Source organism: Anomalospiza imberbis, chromosome 1, assembly GCF_031753505.1.
Source record: "Anomalospiza imberbis isolate Cuckoo-Finch-1a 21T00152 chromosome 1, ASM3175350v1, whole genome shotgun sequence".
Lineage (NCBI taxonomy): Eukaryota > Metazoa > Chordata > Aves > Passeriformes > Viduidae > Anomalospiza > Anomalospiza imberbis.
In genome coordinates, this window is record NC_089681.1 from 135,681,934 (window position 1) to 135,703,153 (window position 21,220).

Genomic DNA, 21,220 nt, shown 5'->3' on the forward strand with positions numbered 1-21,220 from the left:
CACAATATTAAAATAGAGTTCACATATTCTGCCCAGTTTTGACTTGACAGAAAGCATAAAAAATTTGCATAGGTAATAAATATATTCAGGTAAAACCTTTGAACCTGCAAAATGTTTCCCAATACAAATCAATCCAGGTTTTATAAGCCAAATCTTTTTTTCTTTTGTATGAGCAGCACTATACAACCTAAATTATTTTCCTCCTGTAATGGTCAAGTTTTCTAGAACAACAAGTTGTCCATTATCTTTGTAACACAGTGAAATAACCACCTGCTTTCCTGCATGTATTAACTTAAACTCATTCTGTACAGGTAGATTCTACCAGCCTCATACTGCTACTCTGTGAATCCTTCCTTTGGAAACACTCTGGCAGAAAAGATTGAAGAGCCTGTCTCCAGCTATTTTAGCCATATTCATGAATGTGGTATCAAAAGATGCAAAATAAAAGTTTTTAAATGAATTCCATACTTCACAGTATTATATTGTACTATTAATAGAAGAAAATATGGAAAAATTAATAATGAAAAAAGTTCTAAATTTGTAAATATAATTAATAAGATACCTGTCAATAAAACATGCAATTTATTACAGCAAATGAGATAAGTGCCGTAAGATTAGCATTCATTGTGCATCGAGTCCTCTCGAACTCTATCTTATTCAGGACATAGTGCACCACTTAATGTTGCATGGTGTGAGGCAATATATATCATTTTCATAGATGCAAAGGCTATATACTATGCCATTGATTAGGCTATAATAAATCCATACTGATTCCAACCTACTCAAATTCCTGTTGCTATACCCAAGGTCAGTGAGTGCCCTCAATGACAGATCCGGGCTTCTCTTGCCTTGAAATAAAGCTAATCTTGCTGTAAATTGCAATTAATAATACATATTGGATAAGACTTTTTTTCCACTCTCTGATTGCCTTATCACAGACGACATGAGTAAAACATTATTAGATGCACTATCACTACCAGATGGATGCAAACTACTGTGTTTCTTCCACTGTGCATCTAAAAACTTACTCTGAATTTAAGAGAAATTATGGGCACTCCCCACAGAATCCTCCAAAAAGTTTTATTACATTGAAGAATTTATACTCTGGAACTTCTCTCAGTTGTAATAATGTTCACTTGTACCTTCCTTGTAGCTTCTGTATCCTTTAATAATGGTGCAGTTAAATGCAAGTACCACCAGCATGCATAATACAGGATTGTAGCATCATTCTCTTCCCTGTTTAACTCCACTAATCTCACAATCTCACTCAAATAAAGCATACTCATACAAATCATGCCATTAGATTTTCTATATGCCACGTATAGATAAATGTTTATTATATTCAAGTAACATCTGCACTTTGCTAAAGATGCACCAGATTATTTCTAACACTAGATTCTGATCTCTGCTACACAGGTTTAAATCTAGAATGAGTCTTAAGCTGTCATTCTGGCAAGTGATAGCCTTCAACAGAACTGCACATCACAAACCAGCAAAGGATAATAAGCAGTTCTGTTTGTGAGAAAGTGGCTTCCTTAACTTCTAAAACAAAAACAAAAGCCTAAAATTTCTATCGTTCCCTAACATTGTCTCTCCCTCAACTCTTACCATAAAAATACCCAGGTGTGCGCTCTGCAGAGCTTCTGCAGCTTCTGCAGGTGCATCACATGACCCTTCTACAGAAAGCAGAATAGGTATGTCAGAAGAACTTTTATTCCTGTGCCACTTCATCTTTGTTCAGTCTTAGTAGGCTCCAAGAGTGAAGTTCCCAGAAAAACTGCTCTGCTCCCAGGTAATGCAGCTCTTCTGCACACAACAGTTAAATATGCTTTTCATTCCAGAAGTCCTTCTCTACCACTACAAAATGTCCTCTGCAATGATAGAAGTATTGTGCAAATGCTGAACACCTTCAATGGCAGTTTCAATTCATCCTTCCTTATGACCTTGCAAGAATGAATGAGACACTGGCTACACACAGGCACTAAGATCTCTCTCACTGACAGACTTTGGGGACACCGGGATTACTGGTTTGTGTACTTACACTGGCTGCCACACAATGCCCAGTGAGGTGTCCTCTGACAGGCTGCTTAGATTTTGCAGCTGAAAGCAAGAAAAACTACTGTTCTCTATTTGGAGCAGGAGAGCAGTTTGTCAAAAGCCTGAATCCTTGAGCATATCCTTGAAGACAAAAAGGATGATGGAAAGATAACTTCTGTTGTTAAGGATACAGTTATAATGTCACAAGTTAAATCAATGACCAGACAGAAGTCTTGCACTTGGGCTCATTCTATTACAGAAAATTACAGGAGGCCATTATACAGCAAAAACAGTGTAACAAACCCAAAACAAGACTAAAACACAGCAATGTACATATATTTAGTTATACATACTCAGGCAGACACATTAAAGTTATATTGTGCATATTTCTCCTTAGTAGGGTTACTTTAAGGCGGCCTGCAAGTGCATTGTTAATGTTCCTCTTCTGTAGTTACATCTGTGACACAAACATCTATCCTTTTGTAGGAATGCTGAAAGAAAGCTGAAAAGAGATGTGACAAGGCATGTCTTTTACTCCTAACAAAAAGAAATGAGAAAGGAGAGTGAAAAAGCTCTCCTCTTTGTAGAGGAGAAAGAATAAGATGGGATAAAACAGTCTATATAGTTTAGAAAAAGAAAGAATTAGCTTGATGGAAGAGTTGGAAGAAGATAAAAATTAGTGTCAATGAATACACCATTTCGTTGAATTAAATTACTGATTTGACAAAAAAAAAAGCCTTTTAAATGTAACTACCCGTTCGGCAAAATAAATAGACTTATGAATAATGGGGGTTTTTGGTCAGAAAATATTTTGCTGTTTAAAATAAATGGAATAAAATTTTGCTTAATTTTCAGAAGTCTGATTTTCAAGACATTCTTTTAATACTTGTTTCTTTTTGCCTATGTACTCTTCCTTGTTAGAAGAGACTTCCTTCCTTCTCATTCTGCAACTTTTCACTGGCAAAACTAAAAACAGAGAAAAACTTCCCTAAATTACTTAAATGCAGATTACTTCCAAATGAAATTAGAACAGTCATTAGTTCCACTGTTTTTGTTGCAAAAATATTCTATTTTTGACACAGTCCCTTTCCACAATATTAAGAATGTATAGTCCAGTGTTGCCACATTATCACCTCTATGAGGCATGTTTTCTCAATTTATGGAAAGCACAGCATTTTGTAAGATGCAGACAAATTAGCCTCAAAGTACATTTAGTCTTTTTATTAGCCTATTGCATGAAAAAAAGAAATGAAAGCAAGTTTCAATTATTTGGCTGTGCTGCTTTCAGTTACAGTGCTAAATGTTGTTTATCCTCAGCTGCAATTTTTTTTTTGTGGTCCAGAAATAATCAATTTTAAGAAACAGTTTTATTAAAATAAGGGAATTTGATCTGAATTCCACATTCCCCTGTCTGAAGATGGTAACAGAATTAAAATCTTGACTGAAAGTTCCTGTTTTCTTTAAACAGTGATCATTCAGTTAAGATTATATTTAAATATGTCTAAAATTGAGAGCATTTTGTGGGATAATATGCTCAAGTCAACACAGTATAGTGTCAAATATGTATAGAATCAGAGTAGAATCCAAATACAATTGAGACTCCAATTCCATGCTATGTTCACTGGGCAGAAATTAAGATGAAATCCATAAGATAGATATACTGGTTCCATGTTCATGAGTGATCTGGTTGATCCTTCCACGCACACAGTCAAGAGAAACTGATATCAATGTTCCATTATGTACTTCAAAAGATGCACGGAGGGACACACTGGTCCATACGCTTCCCTCTGGCACCTGACCTCCAATCTGCTGAGCAACTGCTGTGGGTTGCATGTGATCCATGGTCAACTGATTGAGTGTCACTTTGAGCACATTGCACGAATGGATTAGCTTTAAGTTAAATGCAATGCTGGCAACTCCCTTTTCAGTAAATATAAAATACTTCTGAGCAAGTTGTCCAGAAGAAACCAGCTGTATCTGTTTCTCATTGGATGAGACCTGGGTGAAATCCAGCAGTTTGTTTCTCACTGCTCCAGTAGGTAGACCTGTAACAGAAACTGTGGCTGATATAGCACTGGAAACCGCTGAAGGGATCCAGATGAGGCTGAACATACTAATTCCAGAACTATCTCCAAAATACCGAACATTGCACTGTGCAGGAGAAAGTATCTCAAAGCTAACCAGATCTCCAGCACCAACCTTTGTGGCCCCAGAAGCAGATATCGATGTGTCTCTGTAATTTACCCCAGATTTAAATACATTCATTAATTCTCTGTTGGTACCATTCCTATTGATATAAGAAATTAAGGAGAAGCCCTCCCGGACACACGTATGACCCATGGAATACAATGCTTGATGAAACACAAATTTGACAACACCAGTTTCAGTGAACTTTATAGCTCTACCGTCATGAGATAAGCTTAGCATATAAGGGTCAGAAACAGAAATTATTTTAAAGGTAGGTCGATAGTTGGTTTGGTAATGCATCGCTGTTGACATCTGTGCACTGAGTGCTACAGCACCTGTGTCGTGGGACAACCAAAACAAACTGAGTGGGGTATTAAGATCATAAATATTTAAGTCTTTGCTTTGATTGCAGAATTGATTAGGGCTCCTCAAATACACAGAAAGAGTTTGGCTGGGCTCCACTTCAGCAGCACTGCTTAAACTGGTGCTCTGGAAATACTTTCCTTCTGGCTGCTCTATCCGAACCCCACTCAGTTCATAGTCTTCTTCACTGCCATTAAGCTTTAAGGAAAGCTGCAAAAAGTTCCTGCAGTTGTGCTTTACTGCAAAATTTAGGTCAGTCCACAACAGACCATGTTGCCTGAATACCAGGCTGCTCTCTTCAGTGGACAGGATATCACAGGGAAGCTTTCCTTTTATCTTCAAGTTCAAGCCAGAGTAGACCTGAGAGACGCCAGACTTTACAGAGGGTAGAACAATGTTTGCAGCCCAAGACTCTGAGAGCTTGTTTTCACTGGCTGCTGAACAAACCGTGTCACTGACAGTAGAACAAGGCAGAGCCACCATTCCATCTTCACATTTTAAACACGCTTGGCATTCCTGCATTTCCTTATTAAAGAAATACTCCTCTCCACACATTCCCAAAGCTGCATCTTTCTCAGCAATTCCAAGGCATCGGAAACCACCTGTTCACAGGAAATGGATTATTTTTATTGTCATACATTTAAAATACTAAAAATAAGAACTCTATAGCTCCACATATCAAGTATCTTTGATATATATTTAATAATAAGCGAGAAAACAGAAGACAGTTATGATGTTAGATCACTTTATGCTATTAAAGGAACCTTGATAGATTACAGAGGAAATATTAGGCATAACTCACCTTGTTCAAGCCAAGCACAATGGTTTGGAGTGAAACAGAAGCTACATGGGGCAATTCTAACCAAAATCTGTAATGTATCGGATACAATGAAATTGCTTCAAAGACAGTCTCTTCCTTCTCTGATGCAAAAGGCACAGTGACTGGTACACTGAGCAGCTCCTTTCAACTAAGAGAGTTCCCCTAGACAGGGAGAAACGGGCACTGCCTGCCCAGCCATGCTACAGGGCAGCCCTGCTGTCACTTTGATTGCTAAAGCAGTGCTTTGCAACCCAAGTGACAAGGACCCCTGGCATTCACTCTGTATACAGTTAATAAAAAACCTGCAAGAGACAAATAGGAAAACCAATATGCAGTAGCCCATGCATTTAAAAAGTGGAAAACCACTGCCCTAAGACATAGGACACCAGTGGCTGTGATCAAGCTAAAGTGTGTTGTTAAATGGTACACTATGACCTCAGCGGATCAAAGAATGCACACCAAAACCCAGGTTTTAAAAACAGCCTGTAATTTTCTGTGGCAATTTTCCGAGAGCACCACCAGCTGCCAATGCTTCCACCTGGAGCAACCAGAACCCAAAACCTTTGTACGTGGAGATTTCAGGATCTGAATCAATACCCAAGATCTGAGGCATCCTAAAGAATACCCACCTGCAGTTTGTGCCTCAAAACTTAATCACTAATGCAGTCATTTATACTTTTTTACCACCATGATCAAAACTCAGTAATCATCTTTCCAATAGATCTTTTTAAATATCCTTTAGTATCTAGATCCTGTGTCATACACTTGCATTATTGTTTAGGTGGAAACTTCCTGTACCTTGGCTAGGATTTGCTCTAAGGCTGGGACTACAAGCATTTGTGTGGATTCCAATAATGGATGCTCCATTGCAAGCCCAGGGTGGAGGTGGCTATGCTACCTGCTGATGTAAACAGAAAAGCTCACCATGTTTGGCACAAACTGCAAGTACACATGAACCTGGCCACAGGGGAGGTCAGAATGTTGGCTAGAATTCACTTCTGATACTACATTATTCAGCAGAGAACACCAGACACAATGTATACAGGCTTCATATATTCACCCTCATATCACTTTGTCTGTTTACACTTCAATCACTTAAGTGATGATTCTGCACTAACACCGATACCTAGGACTACACAATTTATGATGTGAGAATATTCCTTCTAACATCAGGTACCGTTTTATCAAGAGTTCACTGCAGAACAGTATGATTTTTTCCATCTAAAAAAGTCAAGAGAAACATAATACTTTGTTCCTCTCTGAAAGTGTCTCATTTTCTTACGAGAAACAAAAGCCAAATAAATAAGATTACATTTTTTCAACTACAAACATTCTAGAGGGAATATAGAAAAAAGTCCCAGACAATCTTTCCCTTTGAAATCAGTTTTAACTATGATGTATTTGCCCACATGACATTTCTATCAGTAGCTCCACCATCACTGAGAAATACTGGATGAACTAAGTACACACCTACAGCTGGTTCACACAGCAGAGAAACATTTCACTAGTGCCTAGGAACACTTTTTATGCTATTTGTTTCTTACAAATATTTTAGTGTATATTTGGGTATTTACTAATATCATGTTTCACAAATCACATCATCTCTTGTGATGTCTATATGCACTAATTTGCTGTCTTATCTTTTATTATTTAGGTTAGATCTGAAGCAGGTGTTCCTCCTGTGTGTACTTCAAATAGGTGACTTCAAAGCAGCACACAGAGTGCTCCTTGCTGTGACCACTGTTGCAAGAGCAGCACCCTCCCCTTTGCCCAGAAGAGGTCCAGCAGCAAATGACAGCCAAACATCAGAAAACCAGCACAGCAGTATACTGGGACTGCTTCCTACTGCTCTTTATCACTTTACAACCTCTGCCACCTCTTCCTGACTCCTTGCTCTCAGCACTACTGCACCTGGTTTCACAGTGAGCAGTCCAGGTGTACTCAACCTGGCTTTGTGCAACTGAGTCTTTCTGCAGCACATGCCCCAGCCCTTGCCACTCATAGAGGCCAGGTAATTGCAAGGCAAATACTATGTAAGTATTTTTCTGCTGCTACTACTCACAACTGCCTGATGCAAAGATTACATTTGGGCAGACTAAGTCTTGGAATCCTTCTCTTTTTAAACCCTCTATGTCAGATTTGGATTATCACATATCAATATGGTTCATTACAAAACAGGACTATCTGGCAAGGCTTTCATTCCTCTTCCTTCTGCATTCCACAGGAAGTTCTACAGTAGGTCCTTTATTTTGCATGGCATTCCAGGAGGAGCGCCTTTGGTTGATTCCATTTGTTGGATAAACAATCTGACTACTCTCCAATGGTTGTCTAAAAAGGAAATGATGCACCAAACCCTATTTTCACTGATTACATACCCCTAACTGTTATTGAATGTCCAATGACTTAATGACTAGCCTTTAATCAAATAAATCAACAATTCTCATCCCACATAGAAGTGAGAAAAAGCAGCAGGGGAAGAAGGCATGCTATAGAGGAAAGTGGAAGAGTGAAGAAAGAGAGGCTCCTAGTTACATGATTCTTTACTGTTATTTACTCTGTCTCCCCTCACACTGCATATTGAACAAGAGTTGCTACAGATGCAACAACCTTTGCATCTTGAGAAACCACATTCAACATCTGGAACTCATATGTCACATCACATCCCCTCCTTCCCTTCTTTGCCCAAAACAGACATTCTGTTTCAGCCTTTCTTTTGACACGTTAATCGCACTTGTGTAAGATAATGAGTTACCATGAACAGACAGGCTGAAAGTCCTCTCCAACAAAAAATAATAGGAACACTCTCTCTCCATGACAGATGGAAACAACATTGACAGGATGTCGATTCCTGTCCAGGCGATGGGTAATAACTTTCTTTCACATAGCTACACACCACCATTAAAAGTGGGAGAAGAGGAAGAGAGGGAAGATTCCTTTTCTTCCAAATACATTGCTACTGCCTTTCTGTGGTCTGACACACCATCACTAGCCATCTGTTTCTTGGCAGTGTTCTGCCCTCACTTACATTGTGCAGACCCTTTTTTGGCCTGGTTCCCCTCCACGGAACCCACTGAATCAATTCATTACCGCCTTCCTTCTTCCAAGCCACAGACTAGAGCAACACCAAATTACTACCACATTGGTGGCTCTCCTTTCCTAGGGCTGAGGCCTTGTGGGCTTCCATCTAACAAAACACAAACGGGAGCAAACACAATGTCTCATTAAAGACAAGACAAAGCCTTACACCTTTCCGATGTTCTGACTCAAATTTTGTGCTTTAAACTGTCTTGCCTCCAACTGTCCACCTCTAAGATTCTCCAAAAATGTCTTTCCTCTTCTTTTTTAAGACTGACAGTACCTCGTGTGCAGCATTTATCACATAAGGTGACACTAAGTGCTCTCTTCCTCAAATAATTTCCAGTTTGCTGCAGTGTTTGTAGTAACAGCATCCAAACCAACATCAACCAGTTCCTGTCCAGAGGACGCAAGGGCAAAGTAAGAAAATCCACACCCTATTTTAATCCCTTCCTAGGCTCCCACATTTTTCTCCACCAGTGACTGGGTAAAAAAGGCACAAAATCACTCACAATCAGCTGAAAACAGCCCTTGCCCCTCAAAGAGGCCACCCTTTCCTTACAAGTCTAGAAGCCTAGAGGAGGAAAAACATAGCATCTAATTAGCCCTTCCTGGGTTATTTGACTGTGAGATGCAGGTACAGGTCACAACTGGAAAAATGCTCTGCTTGATCACAGAGTTCCTTTCAAGGCTTTTTGGATGACCAAAAATTAGACCAATATAAAGAAACTTAGTACCTGGATGAAATTTGCTCAGTATGTCTATTAATTTTTCTCTTTTGTGTCTGACTGCCATGAGAATGTAATGAAATAATGAAGTCTGCAGTGCAAAACACCAGACAGATTTGTCCTTAAATGTCTCAAAAACTTCCCCAAAGTGTTCCCAAATAATGGAAACTGTTGATCTTTCCTCAGTATTTGACAATATTGTTGCTAAGGAGAAGAAGATTAATGGAGGGAGGTCTTATTAGAGTCTTCATTGGATCAAATTAGTGGACCAGAAGGAAAATGCCAACTATTTTTCTCCAATAGGAATAATATATTTGATTTGGGCCTTATTTGCACCAGCATAAACAAAAAGAAAGTCTAGTCGTAAGAGAGAATTAAAAACAAAGCATATGAACCCCCACGAAAATAAGGCAAAAGGCACCATCCAATGCCTCTAAGGGATATTGATGTCCTAAATAGCCCATTGTCCACAAGAACTGCTATCAATTTATAGATTATTGTTTTTTAACCCCTTTGATTCCAGCAAGCTGTGCTGGATTCACTAACATACAAGCCTGAGTCCTTATCTATCTGGCCTGTTCCTGAAGATCTAATTATCCTCGTTCTTTAATTATCAGAGAATATAACTTACCTGGAGTATTGAGGCATTTTATCCTCTCACCACAAATGCTTGGAGATTCAGTGCACTCATCTCTGTCCTGTAAATTACAAGAATTATACTCAAACAGTTTAACATGACAACTTAAATTTGAAACAGGTATTTCAGGCTCCGTGACGTCCATCTGTCTGTAATAGGTGTATGTAGGGGTGGAGAACGGGTTGATCCCATAAGCATGTTAAGGCAGGACAATTTTGATTTGGATTTGTTACCTGTTTTAACCAGGTATCCAAAAGCACAGTGTGATGCCACAGAAAGCAAGCAGTGTGCAGATGAGCTGAACAGAGGGGTTGCACATGTGACACTTGTTATGATGCACATCCCCAAGAGTGGTGCATCAATCAATTGATCTTAAGGGCATTGCAATAATCAAGACACTGTTAGGAAAGGCTTTTAAGGACATTTTGTCTGTGAGGAAGCTGCTAATCAAAACACACATGAAAAGCAAATTAGAAAGTAATATTCCCTGTCAACAAGCCCTCCTTTCACCCTACAGCAGGCAAAGGGGAAAGAAAAACAGCCTACATTTGCATTTAAATGCTAGCATTAAAGAAAATTGAGGCTAGCAGAGAAGGAACTGGACAGACACATTCAGGTTCTCAGTATCTCATCCAGCTGGTCAGGCTCATGCTAAACTAAGAACTGGGGGCAACACTTAGCAAAGAAGATACTGCTTTAAATATCAAGTTGCCCATATATCTTAGAACTCCTAAATGACAGAAAGCAAACAAAAAACATCTTATTTTGCTTGCACGCTAGTTTTGTGTTGGGTGATAAAATGTATTTTATAATAAAATGTATTTAACAATGCAAGTATCCATGTTTTATATTTGTGTATTTGTATGTTATGTTTAAGAAGGAACTAGCTCTTACATTTGTTTTATCTGACAATTTCTGTTTCCAAACTTCGAAAGAAATGTCTGACTTATGCTTAATATAGCTTTCCTGTGCTTTTCAGAGATGTCTAGAAGCTCCTGTAGGCTGTAATGGAAGTAAATAAACAAATTTAGCATGCATAAGTCCAAATGTTTTAGGATGTCTTTTCCTACTATGATGAAAAGAATCAAAGTCCTGCCTGCTGTCAGGTTTGGGAAAGTGTCACACTCAACAGGCACAAACCAGTGCCTCATTTAGAACACTAAACACTAAAGACAAACACACAAAAAAACCTTCTGCATAGACTCATTCGGTAAAACACATGATTCAAACTGGATTTCTCTAGCTCTCCAAGTAGTTATTTCCAGAATGTTATCCCAGTATGTCCAACACAACACTTCATAAGCAATAACTGAAAGACACAGAATTATGTTTCACCTGGCAAATCCGATCAGAGTTTGCAGAACACTCAGCCATTTGGAAAAAACCAGCAGGACACAATGTGCACTTTTCACATTGTGAAGGTGTCTTTTGGAAATTGCAAAATTCGTCACTTTCACAAAGGCCACAGTCCAGCAAAGACTCCCCAACGTTAATCACTTTTGCATCCACTTCTACTTTGTGCACAGAGTATGACTTCTGGAGATGATTTCTGACCTGGTTCTGAAGTCCATGAAGATGACTTTCAAAATAATTTTGAATATCTTCTTGCAAACTCTGAAATGACATTTGTTTCACTGTATCAAAAAGCATGCCATACTGAACTTTGATCAGATCCATTTGCTCATACATTTTTCTTTGCTGTTCAAGAATCTCCCGTTGCTGGCTAACCAACACGTGCTGCTGTTCAGCAAGTTTTTGCTGCAAATCAACAATGATCTGCTGTTGGCTTTTTAGCATTTCAGTGAATTTCTCATGCCCTTTCGCAAGGTGCAGTTGTAGTATTAGGGCATCTTCAGATGGAACTTCATTTTCTCCTGAAATACAAATGATCTATTATTGTCCAAGCCTGCTGTATTATCTCTTCAAAAGCATTCAAATTTTAGCAAATTAATGAAAAGTCTCACTAAATTCAAGTCATCATTATAAGGTCAGTTCCTTTACTGTCTTTGTAGCTCCTTTATGGAACCACAAGGTTTTCCATTTCACAAGCAGCTTATGAAATCATCATCTGCCCCTGCTTCACAGTATAAATTAATCACCACATCAGTAACAGATTAATCATTCCTATGTACATGTTCAAACAAAGTAAAGAGTAAATGGCCAATTTTCGCTGTAGAAGTGATAAAATGAAGTGATAAAACTCGCTGCAAATACTAAGCTATTAAGGGTAGTAAAAGTTAGGGTCAATTGCAAAGAGCTGCAAAAGGAGTCTATGATACTGAGCAGCAGTAATAAAATGACAAAAAAGAAGTTCAGAGGTGATAAAGGTGAATTGTGGTTCTCACTGAGAAAAAAAAATCCAAGTTTTTTTAGATCAAATCTCATACTTGTAGATTATTATTACTCCTTGAAAATGGTCTTGAAGTAATATATCTAGATATCGATGGGCTACAGAGATATGTAATCCTCAGTTCAGTGCCCAACAGAGTTCAAAAAGGCAAATAAAATGCTAGGACTATTTAGAAGAAGAAGAAGATAAAACAGAAGATAATATATCATTATGACATTACATTAATCAATAGAGCATCTGAATACAGAATGCAGTCCTGGTTCCCCACCTCAAGAAGGAGTATAGAAGAACTCACAAGTTCACAAAAAGGGCAGCAAGAAAAATCTAACATATGATACTGCTGCAATATGAGAAAGTAGGTAAGACTTTTCAGGATCAAAGATCAGGAAAAAAAAAAACAACTGTGCTATATTACAGGTATCCTAGAGGAAGTAAATGTGGAAAGACTCTTCCATCTTTCTTCCAATTAAAGGACATTAAATGAAGGCAGCAGTTCCATACACACTAAAACTTCAAAAATAAAATCAATTTGGGACTTAAAGATAGACATCAATCAGATTCAGGAAATCTAAGCAACAAAGCTGTTGGAGCTGGGAAAATGATCTACGAAAATATTATGACATACTTTTCTACAGTATCTGCTGCTGAACACTGCCAGAGAGAATCCTCAATCCATATAATCACTCATCTGTTCTTAAGAAGCAATGATTTTTATTCTTACAAGCATAGAACATGAAGGATGACACAATTACCAAGGACCATATCCAGTTCTCATTTACAGTTCCCAAAATATTTTGCTGTTTGGTTAGTTTTACTCACAGCACAAGGCATACATTAATTTCTATTTTTCAGCATTAACTTAAATATTAGGGTAGTTTGTAGTATACTGGATTTGAGAAAACAAAGACCAGGATGAGAAAACAAAACTCAGTTTCCGTGCATTCCTTCTTTTGGGATGCCAGTCTTTCATCTAAAGTAAGGTTGCACTCATGGTGCTGCTGAGAAATAGCAGGGACAATGGGCTCATCTGATGTGAAATGAGACTACAAGCCTGCACTCCAGCATCTTCACCTGGCCAAAATAAGTGGTGGTTTAGTTACACCTGGCAGGAGTTTTCCAGACAGCAGGTTTGTGTAACCCCTGCAGATGGGCTGTGCTGGCTGTGACAAGCAGCTGCATCATGCACATGAGCCTGCAAACATGGATATCATGCTGGGAATCAGCTTGAGTCCCTGGTACTGGCCTGTACCTTGGAGGGCTGGCATCAGGCACGGCCTTCAGCAAGCATCTGAGTAGACTGCACCTCATAAGAATGGGGCTTTTTAACAGGCTGAATGACAGACTACTCAGTTCACCAAAACAGTTTTCTCCAGCAGGTTAACTAGAGCAGGGATATTTTAATTACTAAAGAATCACTGTAAATCTACTCAGGCACTGTCACAAAGCTGGCAGACATAGACTGGGGTGGGCCACCCAGTCTCCACCTGTGCACAGTGCATTAATGCAGGCAGAAAAATGACCTTTGGGTCACCCACACAGTATATTCCAGCTCCCCCGCTGTCTGAGGAGAGGTCAATGGCAAAGGAACATCCATTCAGCTGGTATTAGTGATGTGCTGAAATGGTACCTTGAAAGAAATGTTCCTCTAAAAACACAGAAAGACAGGAACAGTCACTGACCTGTCGCTTGAATCACTGAATAATGGCTCGCGTTCGAAGAGTTCATCTTCCAATGATAGATGGACTTAAGAGTTCATCCAGTTCCAATGCCCCTGCCATGGGCAGGGACACCCTGCATTAGACCAGGTTGCTCAGAGAACCATCCAACCTAGCCCTGAACACTTCCAGGAGTGGGGCATTCACGAATTCTCTGGACCTATTCAGTGCCTCACCACCCTCACAGTAAAGAATTGCTTCCTAATATCTTACCTACACCTACTCTCTTTTAAGTTGGAAGCCATTCCCCCTCATCATGGACATTATACCTGTTTGAGTTGCAGCTCTCCCCAGACAATTGTCAATGCATTTCTCCAAATCAGACATCTGATTATCACATTATTTGCTCTGTTTGTTTCAGTAGACAAGCCATGCTGGAATTGCTATACAAACCATGCTCATTTGCAAGATTTGACTCCAGCTGCCAGTGGGGCATTCCTCTGCACTACTGTAGGAAACCCACTGACCTACGTTCAAAAGGTCTCAGGGAAACACAGAGAATGTTAGAGGTTGCAAGTTGAGCAGAATGCTGGATGCCTGCCTATACACTGGCTTGAAGGAAACCAAAGACAATTAGCGTGCCTTATTTTTTGTTCCTGATGCCAAATACATGGAATTTCTGTTAGATGTTGATGAATTCAGTATGCTGAATTCTGTGCAGTATTCTTCCACTCCTAGGAGAGAAAGCTGCCTTATGAAGGTCTGGGTTGGGTCCTGTCTTTGGAATGGGCAAAATGTATTTACGTCCTCTGTCCAGACTGGACAAAAGCATGTCTACAGCAAGACTCATTCACACCAACTGCAGCAGAGGACACAAGGCAGTAGCAGTACGAGAGAATTTCTGAGGGTGCAGTGGTCCTCATCTAAAAACTCACATAGAAGCTTGTGTGTTATCAGAGGTTTGTTCGCTGTGTGTTCCGTGTCCACAGTGCCTTCCTTGAGATTACATGGTTTAGTGGGAAGTGTTGTACACTGCTTTCTCTCCAATATATTGCACATTTCTCTCTGCCACAGGAAGATGAATGCACAAATCCATGATCACCACTGCCCATAAACCATTCTTGATGCATTCAAGGATTTTGTCAAGGGCAACTTCTAACCATACTTCTCTTCCTCCGAGACTTCACCCAGCATCAGGCCTGCAAAGAGCATAAAATTGAAAGAGCAAACTCTGAGTCTCTGAACATCTTCGCCCTCTGACCCTTTAGCTTTAATTCCTCTGACCCACATCAGAGGGGACAAAGGATCCAAACCTAAGGCCCCGGAGATGAGAGGTGCATGTAACTCACTACATGTTAGCTGTAACCGCTGATGGTATTAGAGACTGGGCAGCACAGACTGACCACAGACAGCCAAAGAATAAGATAAGGTTTGGAGAAAGAGGTTATGCTGGATGTTCTTTGTAAGACTTGTATGGGGATACAACATTTCTGTTTTCAGCACCATCCAAAAGTATTACTCTTTTCTGTACAAGCAGAATGCTCTTGCTATTTGCCAAGGCTTGTATAACACAGAGAAGGAGTTTGGTATGGACAAAGAAAATGCAAATATCCTGGGTTCTTTGGAAAAACAGAGGCATGGCATTTATGATGATGGTACGAAGAAGAGTATGCACAGAAGCAGAGAAAAGGGAGGTTAACCATACTGACTTGTTTTCTGTCCACCTTTGGTCACTGAGCATACAGAGGTTTTCCAAGACATCTGGGAAGAGTTTCAGGCAAGATGATGGTAGACAGTGTCACTGCATTATGCACAGGGGAGCTTAAATGTCAGTCCTGGGGCTGGAATCACAAAGTGCAGAAGTCTCCTTTGGAGGAGATGTCACTTCACTAGGTAGACCTTGATAACCTGTAGGCTTAGCATGTGCTCTGGTGTCTGAAGCAGCCACGGAACCCATCTGCCATGCAAATGTGACAAAGCTTAAATTACCTTCTTCGTGCTTTTCATTAGCTTTTAACATCAATGGGAAATAAATCAACCTTCCTAATATATTTGCTATCTTTCAGACAAGGCATTAAACCAGAATCAAAACTGTTTCATGGTTATTAAAGACCTGTTGGTGCTCTTCATGTCGGTAAATCCACAAATCCGTGACCATTAGAGACACCTTCTGCTGACCTATGAGTATAACCACGGATGTACTTGGCTTCCTACAGGGATACCGAATTCACCAGAGCTGTGCTTGTCAATGGATAGGCAAGTGCTCTGAACAATGCACTGCAAGAGACAATTTACCTTTTTTTCCCCCTGGCTATTACAGAGAGACAGTTTAGCACCAAGAGCAGGTTTCTTACCAATGGCACCAGTCTGGGTATGGAACCCACCCCACGGAAGCCTTTTTTGAGGTTGTTATAAATTAAGAATACCAGAAGTACCGGACTGTGAAGAGAGAGACTTAAAGTTGTTTAAAAACTGCACTAAAGAAGATTCTGACACATTTACTCAGCTCTAGTTCTCCTAGGTGCAAGTGTTTAAGGAGGGGAGATGAAGGGGAGCAGAGAGAGGATCCACGGCAGCAATTCCCTCACAAGGTGTGAAGACCAGTGCTGGATTTTCTTCCTAACTCTCCCAAAACAAGGAGCTCTGGTGCAGTCGCTCAGGTGCCTCGGCGTCCGGGCTCTCAGAGGTGCTGAAGCCCCTTGGCCCAGCAGACACCTGCCCAGCACCCTGCGGCTGCGGCTCTCCGTGACCACACTGAGCCCCCGCGGGCTGCAGGAACCCTACGTGCCGCGGAAGGGCGGTGGTGGTGTGGGGTGCAGGGTGTGCCCTCCCGCCCCCGGCTCCCTCATGCCGCCCCGCACCTGGCTTGACGTCGCAGGTGAGCTGCACCCCCGGGGCGCCGCCGCCTCGCTCGGGAGCGCCGTGGGCAAAGTCGTCCCCCGCGAACTGGGCGGCTCTGTCGGCGGCGCGCAGCAGGGCGGGCTCGGGGCAGCCCTCGGCGGGGGCGGCGCAGCCCGGGCCGCGGGGCCGCGGGCGCAGGCGGGGCGGCAGCAGGCGGCACTCCAGGCCCTGGCAGTCGCGGTGGGTGGCGTTGGCGGCGCAGTCCCCGCCGGGGCAGGCGGGCAGCGGGGCGGCGGGCGCTGCCTTGCCCTGCGACGGCCGCAGCGGCGCGGCGCTGTGCAGGAAGGAGCGCGCCGGGCGCCCGGCCCGGCCGCCGCAGCGGGGTCCGCGGCAGGGCGGCGGGGGCGCGGAGCCGCCCTCGCACGGGGGTGCGCGGCAGGGCTCGGCTGAGCCGCCCCCCGCGCCCAGCAGCGAGAGGCAGACGCCGAGCCAGCAGCGCGCCCACCACAGCCGTCTCCCCGGCATCTCTGGCCGCGCCTGCAAGAGAAGAGAGGCCGCGGCGGGTCAGGGCATATGCCCCTCTCCTTCCCCTCTAGCCCGGGGTGCGCAGAGCTGCGGAACCCCGCCCCGCCCCACCCCCACCCCTCTCTCCCTCCGGTGTGCAGGCACCGTCACATCATCCCAAATCCAGAAAAAACTTTTCACCCCCGTCCCGTCCCTCCCCGGAGTCTCCCGGCGTAACCTGCGGAAGGTGCGGGGCGGCGCCCGAAGCAAGTGCGGCCTCGGGGCTGTGCTCCTCGGAGCGGGGGACCAACCTCCTCCTAAAGCTGGAGGGGAATGGAAATGTGCAACATTCCGGGGGCTTCGTTAGCATCAGATTTCCCAAGCGCCTCCCTTTAACTCCTTCGCTGCTCCAGCCCCTGCCGGCCGCCCGGGGTGGCGGTGGGACGGAGGCGGGTGCTGCCACGCGGCTCCCGCCGGCTCCCGCTTTCCCGCCGGCGTTTCTTGGCTGTGTTATCCCGCGACGCCCAGACAAGGATATGGACATGTCTTAAAAGGCTGACTTTTGTTTCGAGGGGTTTTACTCAGCCTCAGGAAAAAAAAAAAAAAAAAAAAAAAAAGGAAAATAGGAATAAAACCCCAAAAGCCAAACAACCAAAACCTCAAACCCAACAGAAGTAAAGTACACGCGCGACGCAGTTTTCGATAAAGAAAATTTCACGCGGCTGAAAAAGTTATGGAGAGTTTGGATTTCTTGGTTCCCACTTCGATCGTCAAGAGCCTCCATCAAAGATAACCACGACCGCAGCTGCCGTTTTCTCGGAGGCTACCGAGGGCCGCAGCAGAACCCAAGCGAAGGACCGGTTTTGAACAGAGGCCATGTGTGCGTTTGTCTCTCATGTCTCTCATGTCTCTCATGTCTCTCATGTCTCTCATGCCCGTGTGCGTTTGCTTTCTGATAAAGCAGCTTCCCCGGACCGTTTCTGGCAGCGCTCACACCGAGGTGTGAGGATCAGCATACCTTTCAAGTGCTCCGAGGCGTGAATAACTCCCCGCAGCAGGAGCCACCTCGCTTATCTAATCTCTTCCACATGCTACCGCGGGAAAGCGACACCAAGTATGTGTCCAGTTCAGCACTAACTGCGACGGCGCTTTGGGAAGTCGGCCGGCACAGATACAATAGCTATATGAACAGAAGAATTACAGAAAATTCTATTTATTGATTCATTAGCTTCAGCTTCCTTCCATCCACGGGCTCACACACATGTAAATCCACACATGTAAATCCTCTTCAGAGTATCTTTGCAATGCTCTCACACAGTCCCTTTGCCATCGCTTATACAGGAAAGAGAAGAAACAGCATTGTTTTGTTAGTTGGTTGATGTGTTTCAGGTTTTTTTTTTCCCCTACAAATACTGTTTCAAATAACGTTTGAAACTTCTTGGGAATCTCCTTTGTTGTTGGTTTGGGTTTTTTTTGTTTTGTTTTGTTTTTGTTGTTTGTTTGTTTTTAATTCAGGTGGATTTATTTACTGTTTGCCTTGCTACTGGAAAAGCATACCAAATACATCACTTGCAAACTGGCTCGCCATTTTTGACCAAGCATTACTTATTTTGAAAACACTGGCTTGTCAAAACTGAAATGCCCTGTGCAGCAGCAGTAGTGAAGGCTCCAACACACAGGGGTTGTAGCCCCCGCTGAATTCTGCAGGGCTGGTGACCTCCCAGGTTCCAGAACACCTGCCTGGGACAGGAGTACCTGTCAGCTCTGCCAGACCAGCTCTTACATGAAATGCCCAACAGCTCCTTGACTCTTTGCCTTGACCTTCAACAGAAGTAGAATTCCAGGGTCAAGTGCTCCTGAGAGAGCCTATGTTTTCCTATGGCTTCCAGTAGTTCTATAAAAAGGCATAGATTAAATGGAGATAAACCTCCACAGTTTGTCCCTCTGGAGAATCCACAGCCCAGCTGTGGTAGTATGGAGCTCTGCATGAGCTAATTTTTTTCTTCTAAATGAATACCTGTGTTTTTTTCTCTAGTTCCTTGATAGGTTTTCCAGCCAGTACATTACTACCACTGCTGTATCATTTTAGGGATCTGTGCCAGTGCATATAAAGCTAACTAAGATATAAACTCATCTTTGGATCATCTTCAGAAATGCCATAAGAAAGGCTATAGAGCTGGGGATGATTCCCAGAGTGGCTACATCTTCAGGCTAATAATTCCTGAAATTACATGAGACATGATGTTCTCAGACACTACACAGAGCAAAAGCAACTGTCCTGAATTTAAGCTCTTTATGTACCAATGTGAAAAATAAGAATAGAATTTACCTTCAAACCTGAGCCTTAATAACAATTTTTTTCTGGAAAAAAAAAAAGCTTTTAGATAGGCAAATATATCAGTAATAGTACCAACAAGAGTATTGATTCACACATTTGACTTTGGAAATGTCTGTAACAGAATGCAGCTGGGAGAAATGCTGCCATTGGTGTGACAAGTAGCATAAATACATGGATGCCATCCCTTAATGATTGAAAAGCTGTGCATCAATTAAATGGAGGGGGTGCCCCATGTAAAAAAGCATGTTCTGCTGATGTCTAGTATAGGGTGTATCAGCTATATGACACTATTTGTGGGTACTGTCTATGGGTGCATAGGTACCAGAATCACCCAGCAAACCTGCTGAGCATCCAAACTGAAGTCAGTGAATTGTTTGCAAACACACATAAAGCTGTACCTATTGTACTCTTGCTTTCCTTCCCTGTGTGGGCACTGTGTAAGGAGGGAGAGTCCCTACTTCACAACTTTGAAAGATGGTTTGGAGCAATGCTTTTGTTTTTCATGGCATTTTTCAGATTGCCTGTGTTTGCTGGCACAAAAGGAGCGGCTCAGATCAAAGAAGTAAGTAAGGGGCTCCTACATCTACACTATTTGCAGTTTGGGGAATGTTCTTCAGACCGGGCAATAATTAAAATTCATACAGAACTGGTTTGTACAGCTACAGCCCCGGTCAGGCACTGGTACCTGTTTGGTGTCTGTCCAGAAGATAGCACATCCTGTTAGATTCCCCCAAAAAGCACCCTCTTCAAGTGCCAAAACTGAATGTGATAGGCAAGAAAGACTGGGGTAATTGCTGCAAAACAGCCCTGCTGCTCTGAACCAGCACACAAACCCAGAAAGAACCCAAAACAGACTTACTTAGCCCCCCCTTCAAGTAGGCGCAGCAGCTCTGTCGCTCCCCGTGCAGCGGGGGCGGGCTTTGGCCGTTTGGAAATCCGTCTTACCGAGGCCAGCGGGGCCCTTGAGGGAGCGCCCGGTCTCCCGCAGCCTGCGGAGCGCCTGGGGCGCTCCCGGGGCGGGGCGGCAGAGGGCAGCAGGGCCCCGCGCCTGCCCGCCGGACACGGCCCGGCCTGGCCCTGTCCCCGCCCTGTCCCCGACCCTGGCGCCGTCCCCATCCCGTCCTGGCCGGCCGCCGTGCCGGGCGGGGAGCTCGCCTCGCTCGCACTGCCCCGCCGCTCCCTGTGGCGCTTCTCGAGGGGAGACCCCGGGAGGATGCACCGCATCCTTAAAGGCCACTGGCTTTGACCAAACCTCAGCGGCACATTTTCTCTGCTTGTTTCTTTGTTGAGGCAGCTGAATGAAGTAAAATGTTCTTTCTCGTGCGCTCTGTGCATGGGCCAGTTTTTTTGAAATGTCCGGACAACCTGCAGTAAGCATTTTTGAATAACGTTTGGAGTTGGATGATATTTTGCAATATGGATGACAAAGAATATCCAAGCATACATACATAACACATTTGCTCAACGTGATTTCTTTTTCTTAAATTTCTAGTTAAACTATACAGCATTTTTGGAAAAAGTCCCTGCCAGGTACCAAAATCTAGACCCCACATTATTTTCCCGCTTTTCACAATCTTTTACAATAGCAATATTGAACAATTATTTGATCCTGCAGGCCTTACAGACATGCTTAACTTAGCAATCTGAATTAATACTACATCCAGCAGCAGTGCTTACAGTGCATA

General features: G+C 42.7%; 1 protein-coding gene across 1 annotated transcript; it reads right to left on the minus strand.

The window, feature by feature from the left end:
• Positions 1-1,902: 1,902 nt before the first annotated feature.
• On the minus strand, positions 1,903-17,451 carry LOC137461998 (uncharacterized). Its single transcript, XM_068171934.1, has 4 exons — positions 16,714-17,451; positions 11,183-11,721; positions 9,842-9,908; positions 1,903-5,189 (listed from the first exon to the last, which is right to left on the minus strand). Exons 1-4 carry the CDS (start codon positions 17,216-17,218, stop codon positions 3,670-3,672), a joined length of 2,631 nt encoding a protein of 876 aa, XP_068028035.1. The 5' UTR covers positions 17,219-17,451; the 3' UTR covers positions 1,903-3,669.
• Between the last annotated feature and the right edge of the window lie 3,769 nt (positions 17,452-21,220).

Coding starts and splice junctions, on each gene's coding strand:
- LOC137461998 (XM_068171934.1), bottom strand. CDS start 17,218: ATGCCGGGGAGACGGCTGTGGTGGGCGCGCTGCTGGCTCGGCGTCTGC. Junction 11,722..16,713: donor CACCTGCGACGTCAAGCCAG/GTGCGGGGCGGC, acceptor TTTGTATTTCAG/GAGAAAATGAAGTTCCATCT. Junction 5,190..9,841: donor AAAATGCCTCAATACTCCAG/GTAAGTTATATT, acceptor TCCTGTGAACAG/GTGGTTTCCGATGCCTTGGA.